The sequence below is a fragment of the Lycium barbarum genome, chromosome 11 (genome assembly GCF_019175385.1).
Source record: "Lycium barbarum isolate Lr01 chromosome 11, ASM1917538v2, whole genome shotgun sequence".
NCBI classification, from domain to species: Eukaryota; Viridiplantae; Streptophyta; class Magnoliopsida; order Solanales; family Solanaceae; genus Lycium; species Lycium barbarum.
In genome coordinates, this window is record NC_083347.1 from 4,488,530 (window position 1) to 4,509,779 (window position 21,250).

At 33.0% G+C, this 21,250-nt stretch overlaps 1 protein-coding gene and 1 long non-coding RNA gene across 2 annotated transcripts; one reads left to right on the plus strand and one right to left on the minus strand.

Moving 5' to 3' along the window:
- The first annotated feature begins 6,539 nt into the window (after nt 1-6,539).
- Nucleotides 6,540-8,685, plus strand: LOC132618171 (uncharacterized). The gene is made up of 3 exons (XR_009574010.1): nt 6,540-6,833; nt 7,353-7,403; nt 8,481-8,685. It is a non-coding gene; the product is annotated as an uncharacterized LOC132618171 (long non-coding RNA).
- A 9,705-nt stretch (nt 8,686-18,390) lies between these two features.
- Nucleotides 18,391-20,254, minus strand: LOC132617623 (F-box/kelch-repeat protein At3g23880-like). Its single transcript, XM_060332672.1, has 2 exons — nt 19,124-20,254; nt 18,391-18,474 (listed from the first exon to the last, which is right to left on the minus strand). The coding sequence occupies exons 1-2, from the start codon at nt 20,252-20,254 to the stop codon at nt 18,391-18,393; spliced, it is 1,215 nt and encodes a 404-aa protein (XP_060188655.1).
- Nucleotides 20,255-21,250: the final 996 nt, after the last annotated feature.

The following is a 21,250-nucleotide window of genomic DNA, read 5'->3' on the forward strand; positions in this document are numbered from 1 at the left end:
CCATCATTTGTAATTTGCATAATTTAGTTGATAACAAAAGGAAAATTAGAGAGCACAAAAAATGTTTGGATCTTAAGTTTGTTCTCAAATACAAGTCAACTTTGTAATTATTTAGTTCTTTATTTTCAACTTTAATTGTTCGTTATGTGTGTGAGTGTCACCTCTTTATCGCTTTTAATGTTTTTCAATTTTTTCCCTCTTTATATAGCCACATAAAATATTACACTACGTAGTCATATTTTTAATTTATACAAGATTAACATGGGAAAATTACGCCTATGCCTATTTTTGAAATATTAACGCCACGTAACCCATACTTTGGGTTTATTACCTCATTTAGCTCATATTTGAGTATAAACACCTTTTATACACTTTATACAAGGTTGATAGATTATGTATAATGCTTTTGAGTCCGGAGCCAAAATGGCTTATTTTTACGGCCATTACACAAAAATGGCATGCCTTTTTTTTTAGACCAAAATGGGTATTTCGTTGGATAACCAACGAAATACCCACACCTTACTGTTCATCCCCGAATTATTTCAGTCAATTTTTTTTTTTTTAATTTTGGTGCATTTCGTTGGTAGTCCAACGAAATAGCATTAAATTTTTTTTTTTTAAAATTTCGTTTATACAAAAAACGAAAGTAAAAATAAAAATATTTTTGGCCTATTTCGTTGGCAGTCCAACGAAATAGGATAAAAATATATTTTTTTTAATTTCGTTTTTGGTAGCCAAATTGTTAGCCAAATAAAAAAAAATAAAAATTTAATGCTATTTCGTTAAGCATTTCATGAAATGCAACCAAATTAAAAAAAAAATTATATTTCCCTATTTCATTTTTGTATAAATGAAACAATTTTTTTTTATTTCGTTTTTTTGTGTAAACGAAATAGTTTTTTTTATTTCGTTTATACAAAAATGAAATAGGGAAATATAATAATTTTTTTTAATTTGGTTGCATTTCGTGAAATGCTTAACGAAATAGCATTTTTTTTTTAATTATTTGGCTAACAATTTGGCTAACAAAAACGAAATTAAAAAAAAAATATATTTTTGTCCTATTTCGTTGGTAGTCCAACGAAATAGGACAAATTTTTTAATTTTTTTAATTTCGTTTTTTGTATAAACGAAATATTTTTTTTTATTTCGTTTATAAAAAACGAAATAGGAAAATATATATTTTTTTTTGTATTTCGTTTATATAAAAACGAAATAGGAAAATAATATATTTTTTTTTTGTATTTTGTTAATGCTGTTATCAAATTAAAAAAAAAATTAATGCTATTTCGTTAAGCATTTCACGAAATGCAATCAAATTAAAAAAAATTATTATATTTCCCTATTTCATTTTTGTATAAACGAAACAATTTTTTTTTTTAAATTTCGTTTTTTGTGTAAACGAAATAATTTTTTTATTTTGTTTATACAAAAATGAAATAGGAAAATATAATAATTTTTTTTTAATTTGATTGCATTTCGTGAAATGGTTAACGAAATATCATTAATTTTTTTTTATTTGATAACAGCATTAACAAAAACGAAATTAAAAAAAAAATATATTTTTGTCCTATTTCGTTAAAACTACCTTTAGCGCAGTATTTTGTTTTTTTAGCACTGAAAAAAAAAATTTGGTAAACTTTTTTTTTTTTTTTTTTTGAAAAAACTTAGTGTTTTTTCCATACTTTGACCAACGATTAGTCGTGTGTCAAGACTCCGAAACGTCAATATTTTATATAGAACATGATATTTTTTTCTGCGTACAATAATGTAGGCCCAATACATCAAGGATACATTGACGTTCGGATAGTCATTTTAGGGGTTGAAAAGGTGCCCGAAGTAAGTTTTGTTTGACTGTAAGGTTATTTTAGTCAACTTTATATGTCGAGAAAATTAGTCAGCTTTATTTTCAAAAATTGAAACCGCAGAAGTGAAATTGACATTCACAACTACATTACCCTGGGATTTTTACGTTAAAATCTATTGCGTATCATCATCTTATAAGTAAATAAAACTGAAAATTTCACGCCAATTTGGGGGAAAATTGAAATTGAATGGGATAAAAGGTGTTTTTTTAAAAATCGGCTCGGCCAAACTGCCTCATGGCAGTTTGTCCGCATAGATCTCGAAAAAATACGCAAGTTCAAAAAAACAAATGCGTAAATCGGACGTCCGAGCGCAAAGTTATGGCCATCTAAAGTTTGACCACTTTACAACTAGTTTTTCACCTTATATTTTTTAGAATTAGATTTATATTCAAAATAACATTATGTCTTGATTAGAATATAACACGCTTAAATCAAAACCTTAAAAAATAAAACACTTAAACCTTAAACAAAATTTACTTCGGCTACCTTTTCAACCCCTAAAACGACGATCCGAACGTTTACGTATCCTTGATGTATTGAGCCTACATTATAGTACGCAGAAAAAAATATCAGGTTCTATATAAAATGTTGACGTTTTAGAGTCTTGACACACGACTAATCGTCGGTCAAAGTATGGAAAAAACACTAAGTTTTTTCAAACAAAACTTACTTCGGACACCTTTTCAACCCCTAAAATGACTATCCGAACGTCTACGTATCCTTGATGTATTGGGCCTACATTATTGTCCGTAGAAAAATATATCAAGTTCTATATAAAATATTAACGTTTCGGAGTCTTGACACACGACTAATCGTTGGTCAAAGTTGGAAAAAACACTAAGTTTTTTCAAACAAAACTTACTTCGGGCACCTTTTTAACCCCTAAAATGACTATCCGAACGTCTACGTATCCTTGATGTATTGAGCCTACATTATTGTCCGCAGAAAAAAATATCAGGTTCTTTTTTTTACAAAAATGAAATGAAATAGGGAAATACAATAATTTTTTTTTATTATATTTCCCTATTTCATTTTTGTATAAATGAAACAAATAAAAAATTATTTCACTAAATGCAATCAAATTAAAAAAAAATTATTATATTTTCCTATTTCATTTTTGTATAAACAAAATAAAAAAAATTATTTCGTTTACACAAAAAACGAAATTTAAAAAAAATAATTGTTTCGTTTATACAAAAATGAAATAGGGAAATATAATAATTTTTTTTAATTTGATTGCATTTCGTGAAATGCTTAACGAAATAGCATTAATATTTTTTTTAATTTGATAACAGCATTAACAAAATACAAAAAAAAAAAAATTATATTTTCCTATTTCGTTTTTATATAAACGAAATAAAAAAAATATTTCGTTTTTATATAAACGAAATAAAAAAAAAATATTTCGTTTATTCAAAAAACGAAATTAAAAAAATTAAAAATTTTGTCCTATTTCGTTGGACTACCAACGAAATAGGACAATTTTTTTTTTTTTTAATTTCGTTTTTGTTAGCCAAATAAAAAAAAATTTTAATGCTATTTCGTTAAGCATTTCACGAAATGCAACCAAATTAAAAAAATTATTATATTTCCCTATTTCATTTTTGTATAAACGAAATAAAAAAAAACTATTTCGTTTACACAAAAAAACGAAATAAAAAATAAATTGTTTCATTTATACAAAAATGAAATAGGGAAATATAATTTTTTTTTTAATTTGGTTGCATTTCATGAAATGCTTAACGAAATAGCATTAATTTTTTTTTTATTTGGCTAACAATTTGGCTAGCAAAAACGAAATTAATTTTTTTTTTTTTTATCCTATTTCGTTGGACTGCCAACGAAATGCACCAAAATTAAAAAAAAAAAAAAATTTGACTGAAATAATTCGGGGATGAACAGTAAGGTGTGGGTATTTCGTTGGTTATCCAACGAAATACCCATTTTGGTCTAAAAAAAAAAAAGGCATACCATTTTTGTGTAATGACCATAAAAATAAGCCATTTTGGCTCCGGACTCTAATGCTTTCCTTCCAAGTATGATGTTGTATAATAGTGTATATTGGGCTATGTGACGTAATCATTTTTAAAAGTTGTATATTTTTGAAAATTTCCGTATAAATAGTTTAAATAGTAACTTGATACTATCTATTTTTGGGCAAAGTGGGTTTATTTTTAGAGAATTATTATCGTTCTTATATTGTCTTGCAATTGAGTTTTTAAGTACTTTGCGAATAACTTCAATATGGTAATTTAATTTTCAATACTCAGGCTGAATGATGCTATTTTTGATTATAGTGCAAAGCTAAGATGGAGGTTGAAATTTGATAAAGCAATTATATAAAGCGGAAAATGCTACACCTTCATAGTGACGTTATTGGATTTTCAAGGATCAATAAGTTTTTGGATTTTTTCCATATTTTTTTTTGTATCTTAGGATTAATTTCCTTACTTCTTTATTTCTCCATTTTTCCTTATTTTATGGTGAAAACGTATAGGTGCCACACTTTTGAACAATACAAAACTTAGTTATTTCTTCATTTTTTTTCTTTTTCATTTTTCATTTACCTTTTTCTTGATTCCTATAGTCTTTTTCTCCTCAAATTCGGCAGAATCGAAATCAGATGAAGATAATAAAACTTCACTAATATGATGAAAGTTTTCATGATATAAATATTGCATAATTAATTATTTTGATTATGTCTCTTGAATATATCAAATTACGTTTTTCATATTCTCGACTTAATTCATGGAATATTTTTATTTTTATATTCCAAACGGAAGTACCAAAGGTTAGTAACCGCTTGGATGCCAACGTACTATGAATAATTAGGCTTCTCTTGATTTTTTTGAAAGATAATCACAAGATATTGGTGATGGCTAATGCTGCAGAAACTTGAATCAAAGTTTATGTAATTTTGAACGACTTTAATGCAGATACAGTCAGTATTTGGGACAATTATAATGGTTTACGACAGTAATTGGTGATGGTTTGAGGAGGTACAAATGGGTATGAAAAGTCTCGCATCCGCACATAACAACACTTCTCTATAACAGTCAAGTTTTTTCGAAACTGTTTTTTATGTTATATTTTATTTCTCTATAACAGCATTTCACCTATAACAGCAACAATCAACTTTATAATAGTACACTCTTTGTAAAATAACCCCCCATATAACAACTATTTTCTTTTTTGGTAATATAATAATTAACCATCTTTATAAAAATAGAATATCTGTGATTACCAATAATAAGTGTAAAGATTTTGACCAAATATTTGATCCTTTAATACAATATTTATGACAAAAAATATCATATGAATATATATCTATATGTTGGTTGACCAAAATATTGTTCAAATATTAAACGACTTTTCTACCCTTAATAAGTTATTCATACTTCTTTTTTAATAAGTATTTGAATTGTGCAAAATTCAGCTCTTTCCCGATCCGATCAGTTGGTTATTCAAATTAAACAAGGAGACTAGGAGCCCGTTTGGATTGGCTTATAAGTTGCTTATAAGCTATTTTCAGCTTTTTTTGAATATTTGGCTGGCCAGCTTAAAGCCATTTTGTACTTAAAATAAGCCAGAAAAATTAATTGGGTCGGTTTGGCTTAGCTTATCTAAAGCAACTTATAAGCTGAAATAGCTTATAAGGCAAAAACAAAATAAGTTGGGCTACCCCAATTTATTTTTTTGTGGCTTATAGGCTGTTTCCAGTTTATAAGTTGTTTTTTTTAAGCCCATCCAAACAGGCTCTAGAGGTCTCCAATTTGCTACAGTTTGGGAAACAAATCCTATTTGGTCTAGAAGTCAAATTTCTTGTGTTGTTGCTTTAAATATTTGTCCATAAGGCTGTTGGAAAGGATCCATAACTTGGTTATAAGAGAGGTTATTTCAATGGAGTTTTGTGTATTAGTTGGAAATCAGAAGCTAAAGGAAAGGTATTTTGACAAATCTTATATCAACTACACTTTTAAGTAGCAAATTTCTTGTGAGGTATGTAGTTTTTGTTACTAATGACTATTTGTTTGCTAATTAAAATAGCATATATAGGTCCATCTAGACTTAGGAAAAGAATTGAGCCTCTATAAATTTTGTGGAACTTTGATGGACCAATATGCTACCAAACGTATTTCTCATAAAAATTGACATTTGGAGCTAAAACAAGACTTAATTTATTTTAATTTGTTGAGTAATGTTTTCAATACTTCTATCTTCGTAATGACAACAAATTTAAAATATGGCCACTCAATCCCTAATGTGGATTGTATTTATGGTTAATAAACATCTTAAAGAACTATTATTGGTATGAACTAATTGTTATATCCCGTATTTTTGAACGTTGGATTATTTGTAAGCTGAGGTGGGGCCCACACGTCAAGATTTTTTTTTTGGAACATGTGACAAGTTATATGAATCACATATGTAAAGTTAAACACAACTCATGAAGGGCCCTTGGGCCAAATCAAAGTGGAAGCCCTCCAAACGAATATTTTTAAGAAAACGTTTTCGGGTGGTCTGACTTTGAGGGGCAAAAACGGTATTATAAGTTTGGAATTTGGAAAATACCAAGAAATAGAAGTTGTATATAATTGAATTAACTTTCCAACCATAGGTCGTGGGTTCTCAGGTGACGTCGGTACAAGGAGATATGGACGTTTTAAGTCCGAAAGGTCAGTGGGCTAGGCCCAACTCGGGTCCAACCGGGTTAGGCCCATGACCCATGTTATATAAGTGATATTTCAGCACTTCCCTTCTCATTTTCAGAACTGGAACAACCAGAAAATTCTGGAGATAGAGAGAAAAAAAAAGCCTTGGAGAAGAAAAATCAATTTTGACCAAAATCCGAGCCCCGAATCCCTAAGCCCATGAAGGGAAAAGTGTTGTACGCTGCGTTGTCTTCAATTTGAGTTAAAAGTCAACCAAGGAGGAGGGTGATAACGTGGTGGCTGAATTCTTAAGGTATGGATAAGCCTCCTTTTCATTGCTAACAAGTTTATTTAAAGTTTTAACGAATTAGAACGGGAAAAATAGCGATATAAATTCGTCTGTTGGTATTGTGAATTATGGAATGAGATTTGAAGAAAATTTTGGATGAAAATAAATGTAGTTAACTTGTAGAATGTGGGGGATGTTGCTATTGATGTTGTTAGTATTAATTTCGACTTCGTTACGGAAATAAAAATTATGAAATAGTTATATCGCGAATTGGTTGGTTGGAAAATTTGGAAAATAATGTGTGGGCTATTCTGTGGAATATTTTGGAGCTGGAAATATTATGAATAATTGTTGGTGTTATTGTTGATATTGTGGCCGAGTTAAATTCTCGGGTTTTTTTGTTGTATTTTTGGCCGAGTTGAATTCTCGGGGATGTTGAATTTATAGGGAAGATGCTGCCCAAATTTCTGTAGACAAGTATGGATTTAAGATTGAATTCCTAAAGGCTTATAATTAATATTTGGTAATTGTGACCAATTGTAGATTTTGGAGGAAACGGGATTTGAGTTTGGACAAGCGTAAAAAGCAAATAAGGTATGTAAAGCTTTACCTTTCATTCTCTTGGCATGTCCTTGGTATAATAGGTTATGATTTGAGCCTCGGGGACGACTCTACTCTTAGAAATCCGAGCGTAGATTTGACTCTTATTCATTCAATATAATTGAATTAAGTACTCTATGTTTAATTGGAAAAGTAGCTTGAATATATGTAACTTTCACAAACGGAACCGGAATGTTCTAAAATTTTTATAGGTAACTCCATTAAGCCTAATGTTCGTAAATTTTCGTACGCCACCTCGATTTGACCCGAGGTGGGCCCACAATCTCCGTGACCTTTGTGTCACTCTTTTGGACTTATTTTCGCACGACATTCAAAGGAAACTTTTGATCATTGTTCCGTTTATCAAACGATAAGTGTTGTAACTATCCTAATGAGTCTTAAAATGTATTTTGATATGTAAAACGATTCCAGAGGCTTTGTCTTGATACAATTTATCGTGCCATCCAAAAGGTATATATATACATTATGACTATTGTCTGATTCCTTCGAACTGATCTGTCGTTTGGATTGCTTCATCGAGTCTAGAAAGAGATTTATATGCATATGGTTTCTCATCAATCTGTTCGTGGACGCCTCAATATGCCTTTTCACTGAGCCCGGGCCAGGATATGTTATCGTGCGCATTCCACTGCATTGTTCACCGCGTCCCTCGATGTGCGGGCCGGGTTCTGTTTATGTATACGATATGATGATATGGGGATGGCGGCCAGGATGGCATATGATCTGTCTGTCCACCGCGTCCCGTACTAAGAGGGCCGGGATCTGTTACCGCGTCCCTCGCTGGAGGGCCGGGATATGGTGTCTGTTATCTGTGATCTGTTTCTGCATATGATCCTGCATGCATGATTAGGGATATGAAAGTAAGTATTTTTATGTTTTGAATGAGGTAAGTATTCCCAGTACTTCCGATTCTGATTATGGTTCTGTCTGTTATGTTTCTGCACTTCCGGTTCCGATTATGAGTTTATTTGTTATATTCCCTGCTTTACATACTCGGTACATATTCCGTACTGACCCCTTTCTTCGGGGGCTGCGTTTCATGCCGCGCAGGTACACCCAGATGATGTGAAGTTACTATATAAAATGTTCCAGCAGAGTTGGCAAGCTCCATTTGTTCTTGGGGTGCCACCGAGTCAGAGTTTGTATGTGTGCTTCTTATGGATTGGTATTAGAGACTTTGCAGACAGAGTCGTGGGTATAGTATGTCAGTTGCGTATGCGGCTTCATCAGCCGATCATCCTGTATTATGTGTTAAATTCTGTATGATCATAGATTCTGTTTGATTTGAAAAGCATCGAACAAGCATGTTTTGAGAGTTTATTATATATTTTATTTTTATTGATTTAAAAAGTCTACTAAGATTAAGTGTGTCCCAAAGATCTGTGGGTTCGCTCGGCTTCGGATGTGGGGTCGGGTGCCCATCACACCCTAGCGGAATTGGGGTCTGACACTAATAATATTTTTGTATCTCATAAAAAAAAAGGATATCAATTTCATGGTTGATAGAGAATAACGTGCAACTGCACGTTCGTAGAGACTAGTATATATATATATATATATATATATATATATATATATATATATATATATATATATATATATATTATCATCATTAAAAGATTTTTCTTCGTTATACAAAGTGTAATTAAGCTTAGAATTTGGCAATTACAAATAAAAAATTAGATTTTATGCATCTCTTTTGCCGATAATAGTATAACAACAATTCTTTATAACGGCAAAAAAAATTTGGACCCAACGATGCTGTTATAGAGAGGTTTGACTGTATTCTAAGTCATTAAATTCAATCGTTAAACTTATAGGTCCTTTATCAACGCTTTAGCTTTGAGCTCAAACACTTTCTGTCCTATTTTGTCAAGCAACTTTCAAGTGTTCTTCCATAGGTTTTGATTTCTCTCTTCTTACTTTTTTTTTTTTAAATTCTTCGGAACTTTATATTGTGTATTTACAGCTTAATTTTGTTGCCTAAATCTGTGGCACTTCCTTATGACTAAATCTTCTGAGTGTGGTCGCGAGAGCTATATGAATATAACTCAAACACATTGTGCATTCCTGTCCAGAGCTTATGGAGTAAGAACTGTTTGCCGAAATTATAATTAGTCATATATTTTATGTATATGATATATATGAGGATAAGCTTCTTTTTATTGAATTAACAAAATAAGATTAATATTTGATATTTTCAAGAACTTACACTTTTTTTTTAAAAAAATCTTTAACTCAAGCATTAATAATATTTATATAAAGTTTAATATTTTGTGTTGGGGTACACGCAATGCGCGTGCACAAAGACTAGTATTATTAAAGAAACCAAAAGATGATATTATGAGTTGGCAAACCAAATATGTACCTTAGAAAACTTTACAGAAATTGTGAAATATGAAGCATTAGATTCATTCTCTGCATTCAGTTCTTCTGAAGGTAACATTTTGGATATGGTGATTTCTTGTGAAAATGTGGAGCTTGATAAAGAGAGAAACAAAGCAAGAAGAATTTTTACTTGTTCTGAATTGAACTGAAAATGAAGAGATGTTTCCTTCTCTTGTTGGTTTTAAATGTGTTTAGTAATTCAGTTTTAATGACCGCCTCTTGCCTAACCTCCGCTTAAGGGAACGACTTCTAAGTATTCTATATATTTAGTTCTTTCTATCTACCTATTCATATATCACATTACAGTTCTGTCCTATATTTCAGTTTCATCACACGCACAAAAAAAGAAAGAAAAAAAAAAAACAAGAAATAGGCATATTTTGAAGAAAATTACACATATTATTATCTTTTGTAGTTCCTCATAGCAATGTAGTTTAGTAATCAATGAAGTGGGAAATTGAGCAGGAAAGACTAATAGTTCAAATCTCATTCGAGACAAAAAAAAAAAAAAAAAAAAAAGAAGAAGAAGAAGAAGAAGGAGAAAAGATAGACCGACGCACTAAGCTCTCATTTTGTACAGGGTTTGGGCAAGGACCAAACAAATATTGTGTATATATAAACAATTTTACCTTGCATTTCTGCAAGAACCTATTCACACAACTTGAATCTGTGACTTGCTTGTCATACGACGATAACTCTTATAGTTTCGCCAATGCTCCCCTTAGTCAATACAAACAATACTAATAATTTATTATCATATATTCACATCTTGATAGACATAGTTAAGTAATTTCTTCTCATTTGGTTAAGCCTTGGTGGATATAGTTACTGGATAATTTGAGATATAAAAAACAAAAAAGGTTAATAATAGTGCATGAGTTGGCAAACTAAAAAATAGCCTATCTATGTTTGATCTTTTATTACTTGATAGTTGATACTTTGAATTACGATATTAATGTAAGTGCAAGCAAAAGTACCTAGAGGTCCAATTTTACCAAATACTATAGATTAGTGTTATTCAACAAGTTGTATATTCTCGCTGCTTATTTGTGCCATAATATGACTTCGTTTGCATATTTTCATTGCAAATGGTTAACATGATAAATGTTGTTAAATGTGAAAGCATTAGACTCTCGCGACGCACATATATAAAATTAGATTTTTTTTCTTTTCTTTTTATGCTCTTCCCGCAGTCAATCAGACCTTACTAGGGTCAAAGATCACATTATATAGAGCCTAATTAAAAAGAATTCAGATTTGATAGAAAGATACTCTCCATTTCATTTTATGTACTTCAGTTTGGATGAATACAAAATTAAAAAAGTGAGGAAGACTTTTGAATCTGTGATCTTAAACTAAGAATATGTATAACGTACGAAAATGCCTTTCAATCTTGTGGGGTTTTAGGATGTCATATTGAATGTTGAAATTAAAGAGTTACTCCGATCCATATTATTCGGTGTTTTTGACTTTGACACACCCCTTAAGAAACTAATTACTCCTGCAAACAAAGAAGGATTTTGACTAAATTCCCGTTAATTAAATTTGCATCTTTCTAAGTTGATAAGTATAAAGAGTATAGGAATTGAAGGTTTCTCATAATTACATTTGCACAATCGAAGCAATAATAAGGGTAAATTTGGAAAGACAAAATTAATATCTTCTTCATTATACAAAAATGAAAAGATAAAACACCAAATAATCTGGAGCAGAAGGTACTGCCAAATATAAGGAGTAACATTCTTTTTAGTTATAATAAAGTTAAAAGTGAAATACATAAATTAAAACTGATGGAGTATTCAATTTCTAGGTTAAACTATAAAGGAAAATCTTTGTTGAAATATGCTATCTTCATTAATAATACTCCATCTTTGATTCTATAATGGAAGAGAAGATATCAAACAGAAGTGGAAAGAGAATCAGTTTAACGAAAAAAAACCCATGCACATTCCCTGAATGAAGGCAAAGTGGCAAAACTACTTCTCGATGATAACATGCATTCTAATTAAAGGCAAAGTACGTTGCACATTATACAAACTCACAAAATTCACCTTCAGTTCTAGTGAGTCAGTACTTCACATAAATAGAAAGTCGAAAGGAATTGACGGTAACCTAATCATGCTCCTACAATTTTTTTAAAATCCTAATGCTGCTGTAGAAAGTTTATACTAATGAGTCTGAAAAAAAGTATAATCAAATTCATGGATCATCATCATCATCCGTTGGTGGATCATTTTGAGTTTGATCTTCTTCTATACTCTGTGGGGTCCATCCCCATAAATTGAGGAAGAAAAATCTTCCCTTTTCATATGTGCAAATCTGCACTTCTTCAAAATGGCAGTAAACGTTGAAGAATTGGCACCGGTCAATTAATGCCAAGAGAAAACTTGGCACACTCCATCCCTATAAATAGAGAGCCCTTGATCAGTTTACAGACACACAAAAAAAAACACACCAATCTCAAACAAATACATTTGAGTACTTAGAGAGCAGAGTGAGGTATACCATAGACTTTGTAAGAAAACAGTTTGTGAAGAAAAATAGAGTGTGAGGGATATTGTAGTGAGGTGGGAAAAACCAAAAAGAGTGTTATTTCTTTTGAGTGTGTAGTGGTCTTTGGAGTATTTATACTCGTGACTACATAGTGTAAAATTCCTTACTATAGTGATATCAACTACTCCTCTTGGCCGTGATTTTTTCCTTATTCAGAAGGGTTTCCACGTAAAATCTTGGTGTCATTATTGCTTCATTTTATTCTTGTTGATTTAACCATAACTTAGTGTTCCGTGTTTATCGTTAATACCGTGAATATTATTTTTGCGGGTCTATTTTATTCCTAACAAGTGGTATCAGAACCAAGGTTCTGTCTGAGTATGCTCTGTGGTTGCAGCACAGTCTGAACTTCCATATCAGAAAAGAATTACTTTGGTCTCCTAATAAATAGTATTTGTATTTGTGATAAACAATGGAAGCCAACACTAGTAGAATGGTTACTTTGAGTGGCGTAAATTATGCCATTTGGAAGGGCAAAATGGAAGATTTGCTCTATGTCAAGAATTTTCATCAACCTGTTTTTGCCACTAAAAAGCCTGATAATAAATCAGATGAAGAGTGGAATTTGTTGCATCGGCAGGTTTGCGGCTTTATTAGACAGTGGGTTGACGATAATGTGTTGAACCATATTTCTGAGGAGACACATGCTCGGACCCTATGGGAGCATCTTGAAAGCTTGTATGCTCAGAAAACTGGTAACAACAAGATGTTTTTGATAAAGCAAATGCTGGGTTTAAAATACCACGATGGTTCTGCAATGACGGATCATCTGAATATTTTTCAGGGGATCATGAACCAGTTATCTACTATGGGCATTAACTTTGATGAAGAAATTCAAGGCTTGTTTCTACTTGGTTCCCTACCAGATTCTTGGGAAATTATTAGAACTTCATTATCAAATTCTGCTCCGGATGGTGTGATCTCTATGGATCTTGCCAAGAGCAGTCTTTTAAATGAAGAGATGAGAAGAAAATCTCAAGGTTCCTCCTCATCAAATGTCTTGGTGACTGACACTAGGGGGAGAGGCAATAATCGTGGTTCTCAAAATAGAGAAAATCATAGAAGCAAATCCAGAAGCAGACTTAAAGATATTGAGTGCTATCATTGCGGGAAAAAAAGGCACACAAAGAAGTTCTGCCGAATTTTGAAAAAGGAGAATAGAGATAAGGAGGAAAAGAAAGAAAATGGCAATCGTGTGGCCACCGTCACTACAGAAGATCTTGTTACTGTCCTTGATGTGGATCTGATAAATATTGTCTGTGATGAGTCAAGCTGGGTTGTGGACAGTGGTGCCGCATCTCATGTGACATCAAGGAAGGAATTTTTCTCATCCTATACTCCGGGTGACTTTGGAACTTTGAGTATGGGTAATGAGACTGTATCTAGGGTGGCTGGCGTTGGAATGATTTGTCTGGAAACTAGTATTGGAACTAAACTAGTTTTAAACAATGTAAAGCATGCACCCGATGTTCGTTTGCACTTGATCTCTGTTGGTGTTTTGGATGATGAGGGATATGTCAGTACCAATGGTGCTGGAAAGTGGAAGCTTACTAAAGGTTCCATGATTGTGGCTCGTGGCGAAAAGCATCGTGGCCTATACTGGACTACGGCCTCTACATGTGTTGACATGGTGAATGCAGTTGAGAGCAATAGCTCTACAACATTATGGCATAAGAGGCTTAGCCACATTAGCGAGAAAGGACTAAATGTTCTGACCAAAAAGAAATTATTGTCAAATTTCGAAAGTGCTAAATTAGAAAAGTGTGAGCACTACTTGGCTGGAAAACAAAATAGAGTTTCTTTCAAATCTCATCCTACTTCAAGAAAGACAGAGTTGCTTGAATTGGTGCATTCAGATTTATGTGGTCCAATGAAAACAAGGACCTTGGGTGGTGCAATTTATTTTGTTACTTTTATTGATGATTGCTCAAGGAAACTTTGGGTCTACGTCCTAAAGACTAGAGACCAAGTGTTGGGTGTCTTTAAGCAGTTTCAGGCTTCAGTTGAAAGAGAAACAAGAAAGAAGCTGAAGTGTATTCATACTGATAACGGTGGTGAATACTGTGGACCGTTTGACGAATACTGCAAGCAACAGGGTATTAGACACCAAAAGACCTTCCTAAGATTTCTCAGCTTAATGGTTTAGCAGAGAGGATGAACATGACCTTGATGGAAAGAGTCAGATGTTTGCTTTTTGAAGCAAAGTTGCTGAATTCCTTTTGCGGTGAGGCTTTGTTGACCGCCGCACATGTTATTAATCTATCCCCTGCGGTTGCTTTGCAAAGTGATGTTCCAAACAGAGTTTGGTATAGCAAGGATGTTTCCTATGACCACTTGGAAGTGTTTTGTTACAAAGCTTTTGTACATGTGCCTAAAGGTGAGAGGTCAAAATTAACTGCCAAGACAAGGCAGTGCATTTTCATTCGTTATGGCCTTGATGAGTTTGGTTACAGGCTATATGATCCAATTGAGAAGAAGGTCGTGAGAAGCCGTGATGTTATCTTCGTGGAGGATCAAACCATTGAAGATATTAACAAAGCGGAGAAGATAAAATCTTCAAGTTCTGAAGGTTTAGTTAATCTTGATCTCATACAAATGTTGATGAAGTTGGTGGGCTCGATGACGATGGTGATACCCAGAATCATGTTGATGATGATAACGATGCTGCTATTGATGAGGTAGATGCTCTTACTCATGAAGTCATGGATGAGTCAGATATTCCACTTAGAAGGTCTACTAGACAACATGTTCCTTCTTCCCGTTATTCACCTAATGAGTATGATTACTCACTGATGGGGGAGAACCTGAATGTTATGAGGAGGCCATGGAAGATGAGCACAAGGATCAATGGATTGAAGCCATGCAAGATGAGATGAAATCTCTGCATGAAAATCATACTTTTGAGTTGGTGAAATTGCCTAAGGGCATGAGAGCTTTGAAGAACAAGTGGGTGTTCAAAGTTAAGCTGAAGAACTCAGCTTGAAGCCCAGATATAAAGCTAGATTGGTTGTTAAGGGATTTGGTCAAAGGAAATGTATTGACTTTGACGAAATATTTTCTCCTGTCGTGAAAATGTCCTCAATTCGGAAAGTTCTTGATTTGACTGCTAGTCTTGATTTGGAGATTAAGCAGATGGATGTGAAGACTGCTTTTCTTCACGGTGACTTAGAAGAGGAGATCTATATGGAACAACCTGAGGGCTTCAAGGCAAAAGGTAAAGAAAATCTTGTATGCAAACTTAAGAAGAGTCTATATGGATTGAATCAAGCTCCCAGACAGTGGTACAAGAAGTTTGAATCTATTATGGGGGAGCAAGGCTATAAGAAGACTTCTTCAGATCACTGTGTGTTTGCACAAAAATTTTCTAATGATGACTTTATCATCCTCCTGCTATATGTGGATGACATGTTGATTGTAGGCAGGAATGCTTCCAAGATTGACGAGTTGAAGAAACAGTTGAGTAAGTCTTTTGCAATGAAAGATTTGGGTCATGCTAAGCAGATTTTGGGCATGAGAATTACTCGTTCAATAGATGAAAAGAAGCTTTATTTGTCACAGAAAAAGTACATAGAACGTGTACTGGAGCACTTCAATATGAAGAGTGCTAAGTGGGTTAGCACACCTCTTCCCGGTCATCTGAAACTGAGCAAAGAGATGTGTCCTACAACAACGGCGAAAAAAGAGAGAATGGCCAAGATTCCTTATTCCTCTACCGTCGGAAGTTTGATGTATGCAATGGTATGCACTCGACCAGATATTGCTCATACAGTCGGTATTGTTAACAGATTTCTTGAAAATCCAGGGAAAGAGCATTGGGAAACTGTGAAGTGGATACTCAGGTATCTAAGATGAAGCTCAAATGAATGCTTGTGTTTTGGAGGATCAAATCCAATTTTGAAGGGCTATACAGATTCTGATATGGCAGGTGACCTTGATAACAGAAAATCCACTACTGGATATTTGTTTACTTTTTCAGGGAGAGCTATATCATGGCGGTCGAAGTTGCAGAAGTGTGTCGCACTGTCTACAATTGAAGCGGAGTATATTGCGGCTACTGAAGCTGGCAAAGAAATGATATGGCTCAAGAAATTCCTTCAAGAACTTGGATTGCAGCAAATGGAGTATGTTGTCTATTATGACAGTTAGAGTGCAATAGACTTGAGCAAGAACTCTATGTACCATGCGAGAACAAAGCACATCGACGTCAGATATCATTGGATTCGTGATCAGGTAGAGAACGAATTGTTCCAGGTCAAGAAGATTCACACGAGTGAAAATCCTGCAGATATGCTTACCAAGGTGGTACCAAGAGACAAGTTTGAATTGTGCAAAAAACTCGTCGGCATACACTCACTCAAACTAGAAGCCCAGTGTACCTTCATTCAGGTGAATGGGACTGGAGGGGGAGATTTGTGGGGTCCATCCCCATAAATTGAGGAAGAAAAATCTTCCCTTTTCATATGTGCAAATCTGCACTTCTTCAAAATGGCAGTAAACGTTAAAGAATTGGCACTGGCCAATTAATGCCAAGAGAAAATTGGCACACTCCATACCTATAAATAGAGAGCCCTTGATCAGTTTACAGACACACCAAAAAAAACACACCAATTTCAAACAAATACATCTGAGTACTTAGAGAGCGGAGTGAGGTATACCATAGACTGTGTAAGAAAACTGTCTGTGAAGAAAAATAGAGTGTGAGGGATATTGTAGTGAGGTGGGAAAAACCAAAAAGAATGTTATTTCTTTTGAGTGTGTAGTGGTCTTTGGAGTATTTATACTCGTTACTACACAGTGTAAAATTCCTTACTATAGTGATATCAGCTGCTCTTCCTGGCCGTGGTTTTTTTCCTTATTCAGAAGGGTTTCCACGTAAAATCTTGGTGTCATTATTGCTTCATTTTATTCTTGTTGATTTAACCATAACTTAGTGTTCCGCGTTTATTGCTAATACTGTGAATATTATTTTTGCGGGTCTATTTTATTCCTAACATACTCAATACTGCTACCTAACTTGTGCTTATAGGGGATATATGTACAAAGATTCTTACAGAAGTTCTGTAGCTGGAATGAATTATAGCAAGACTATTTAGGAACTGTAATTTTTCCTTCAATTTCATGTTGTAATAGGCTTTACTTTTCAATGAAATGTCTTCCATTGGCCCAAAAAAAGAATATGGCGCAATTCTATTTTCAAGTATTTTGCGTAAATGCTATGAGCCTATATGTTCAACTTAGAGTACATTTTCATTGCAGATGGATCATCAAAGAAAAGTTGTAAATGAGTAGCGAACGTCGATTCTCACGATCGCCATAATATGAGTTTGTTTTTTAATTTTACAATTATTATAAATTTACGACATTTGATAACATTATGCAAGTCAAGATACCGGGAAATATAGCAAAACACCTTATTTGATCAGGCATGTAATAACAACATTGAACTGAAATTTCTCTCTATATATAGTACAGTATATTTTTTAGATCCATCCATAGCTTGTTGCTCGTGGACAAAATGGCGTTCCCTTAATTACTAGATTTTCGATTTTCGATTTCAAGTTAAAATTGTAACGGCGAGGACTAAATGAGTCAAACTTGTAACGAAAGTTAAAGTTAGACCTTTTCGTAAAGAAGGCAAATTTGAACCTTTTTCCTTTCACTTATAAAAAGGTAAAAGCCCACGCTCCTGCTACAATTTGGTTTGGTAAAAAGAAACATTGTCAGAGCATGTTTGGATGGGCTTAAAAAAAAACAGTTTATAAGCTGTTTTCAGCTTATAAGCTGCTTTAGATAAGCTAAGCCAAACGAGTCCAATTATTTTTTTGTGCTTATTTTAAGCACAAAATGGCTTTAAGCTGGCCAGTCAAACACTCAAAAAAGCTTAAAACAACTTATAAGTTGTTTTCAGCAACTTATAAGCGTTTGATTGCAAACAAATAAGAAATAGAATCTACATATAGCAAACATAGGTGATCGTTTCTTTACAAGCATATAAAGAAGCTAACATACAATATGAACATCAACGAGGCGATTGCCATGCTTCATCATCAAGATTCATGCAGTCTGCAACAGATAGATAAATTGCTGTTAAATAACTCACTTCCTGAAAGTACAACAATAAAGATGAAATTATTAGAATTTAGTCATCTGTCATGATTCATGATATATGTTAGTAAGATATTAATAATTAGGTGCAATGGCTACTGAAGTTTGAAATACTAACAAATATGACAAAAGTTTGCACTTTTATGTAGACCAGAATTGATAGGATCCCATTAAACAAAACTTGCTACCCAAAACAAGTCCTCCTAGAATCCCATGTTCAGAAGTGTCTCAATCTACTTCCTTATTTATATCAACTAAATATTTCCTCAATTGTTTTCTTCTAATTCAACTCATTCTTGTTAATGTCAATGTTATTACTAAAGAGAAAGTAGATTCAACCTTTGATTCATGACCAAATAACAATAATAATAAAAAGATAGCACGGAAGAAATTTAATAAGGTATTAGCAATAACCAGACAAAATATTTTTTTCATGGAAATAAGCAAAAAGGAAAAGTCAAACTAGATTTTCATGAAGATGTCAGGTAAAATTCTCCCTTAAATATGCAATATTTTTTCAATTATTCGATTAAAAGAGAAAATATAACGGTTCTTAAAAATCATTGCTTACACATTTCCAATCATAAGAGCTTATGTCGCCTTCATTCTTGTTGTGTCCTTGGTTCATTTTGTGAAAGGGGACAAACTAGGCTTTCAATGTAGATTCCCGCCAGAAGACCACAATCAAATTTAGGACATTTTGGAAATCTGAGTGAGTTATCATTTGGATTGTATATCATGAAAGTATCATCAAGCATAAGCAAAAATTCACCTCTTTTTGACAAATAAAAAGATTGAGAAAACAAATAACCCACGGGGTCTGGAGTATAATTGATGGTAAACATCTTTATCCAAGATTGTTTTTCTCCATACTCCTTCATATACCACACATCTACGTGATTAGTTGGATTACTACAAATCGCAGAAAGATTACTTCCAAACACTCCCAACACGAGAGTACCATTCTGTTCTCCATAGCAGGGTCGATCTACATTTCTCCATTTCTCGTCAGCCAAATCAAAAGAGGTTATGTTCCAGCCCCTTTCAAAACCAAGACCAGCGGTAGTAGCCCAATGAAGCTTCCTGTTTACAAACTTACCCGAACTAATTAATCGGGGCCCATTCTGAGGACAATCAATTCTTCGCCAGGAATCATTCTTTAGGCTATAAATATCGACCTCTTGAGTATCATGACGACCTATCATAGTAAACATACGCACTACCTTATAGTCATCATATATCTCATCATATCCAAGACCATATACGAAGCCGTCACTTTTCCTTGAGTTACTTCCAAAATCAGGCAATTTCTTGTACTTTCTAATGGAGGGGTTCCATAGAAAAATTTCTTTTTCCCCATTTACAAGGCAAATCAACCCATTGACAGAACCCTCAATAAAAACATATATAGAGGAGCTTTTCATAGGATAATCCAAGTCAGATTCCTCAATAATAGACTCATCATAAAGTAAAGACTTAAGAGAGTAGTCTTTAATATTGAATTCAGGTTGAGGAATCCATAACAAAACTCTATGGTTAGTGTAGTCCATGTTATTATTAGCTGATAAACTCATATGGGACTTGATAAACTTAGGGCTACATATCAAAGCAAGCCAAGATTTTGAAACAGACTTGAATCGCAAGAGAGATTTCACTGGAAGCCTTGAGAGGATTTCAGTAACGAGATCAAAGGAAGACAAGATTTTTTGTTCATGAGATTCTGAATTTTCTAGCTTTCCTTCACTATTGTCTCCATTCAGTTCTTCTCCGGGTAGCATTTTGAATATGGTGATTCTTTTGTGAAAATGTTGGAGCTTATACAGAAAGAAAGAAAGAAAGCAAGAACATAGAAAAAGATGGAGCTGATAAAGAAAAAAAGTAATTCATATTGCTAAAATAATGTACTATATCTCACTTCATATTACCACCCACATTTGGAAAGAAAGTTATATGTAATTATCTTTTCAAAATGAGTTACTAATTTTTATGTACCTAAATTCTGAATATTTTTTGAACTATTAAATTATTTTTAAAAGTCAATTTATGATTGGCCTATGGTGAAGTCAGGAGTGAAAGTTATGTGTAACTCAGTGATCAATGAAGTTTGACTGAGCCATAGTGAGACCAAATGTTTAAGTTTTAGCAGAGGCTAAAATTGCTAAGTGATTCTTTTTCATCAGTGAAAGTGTTGGTGGATATATACACTTAGTGGGTACATGTATTAACGAAAGTATCAGGTATACAATGAGTTAATTGAGGTGCGTGTACGCTGTCTCGAACCAATATTATTAAAAACGAAAAGATGATATTATGAGTTGGCGACCCGAATATGAACCTTACAAAACTTTACATAAGTTGTGAAATATAAAGCATTAGATTCATTATCGAGGCCGCCATAAAACTATAGTTACTCTGTAGATTCCCGCCCCACCCCATGTTATGCTAATACATCCTTGTTGGAGACATTCTTTGAAAATCTGAAAACATATCTCTACGCGGACGGACTAAAATAGTACGTACTGATAAAGTCGTAAAAATTGTTTAGAAAAAATACTTTATATGTGATGGTTATGTAATTAATGATAGTACAGAAAAATATACTTTTGTATTGGATTAAATTCCATATATAAATAAGTAATATAATTATTTTTTACATTATTAGATTACTTAGAAGATAAGTATATTAAGTCGTACTAATCACCTTAACATAAAGCAAGCATCTACTATAATATGTAAATCCACTATCATAAAGAAATCACCTACATAAGTTAAAT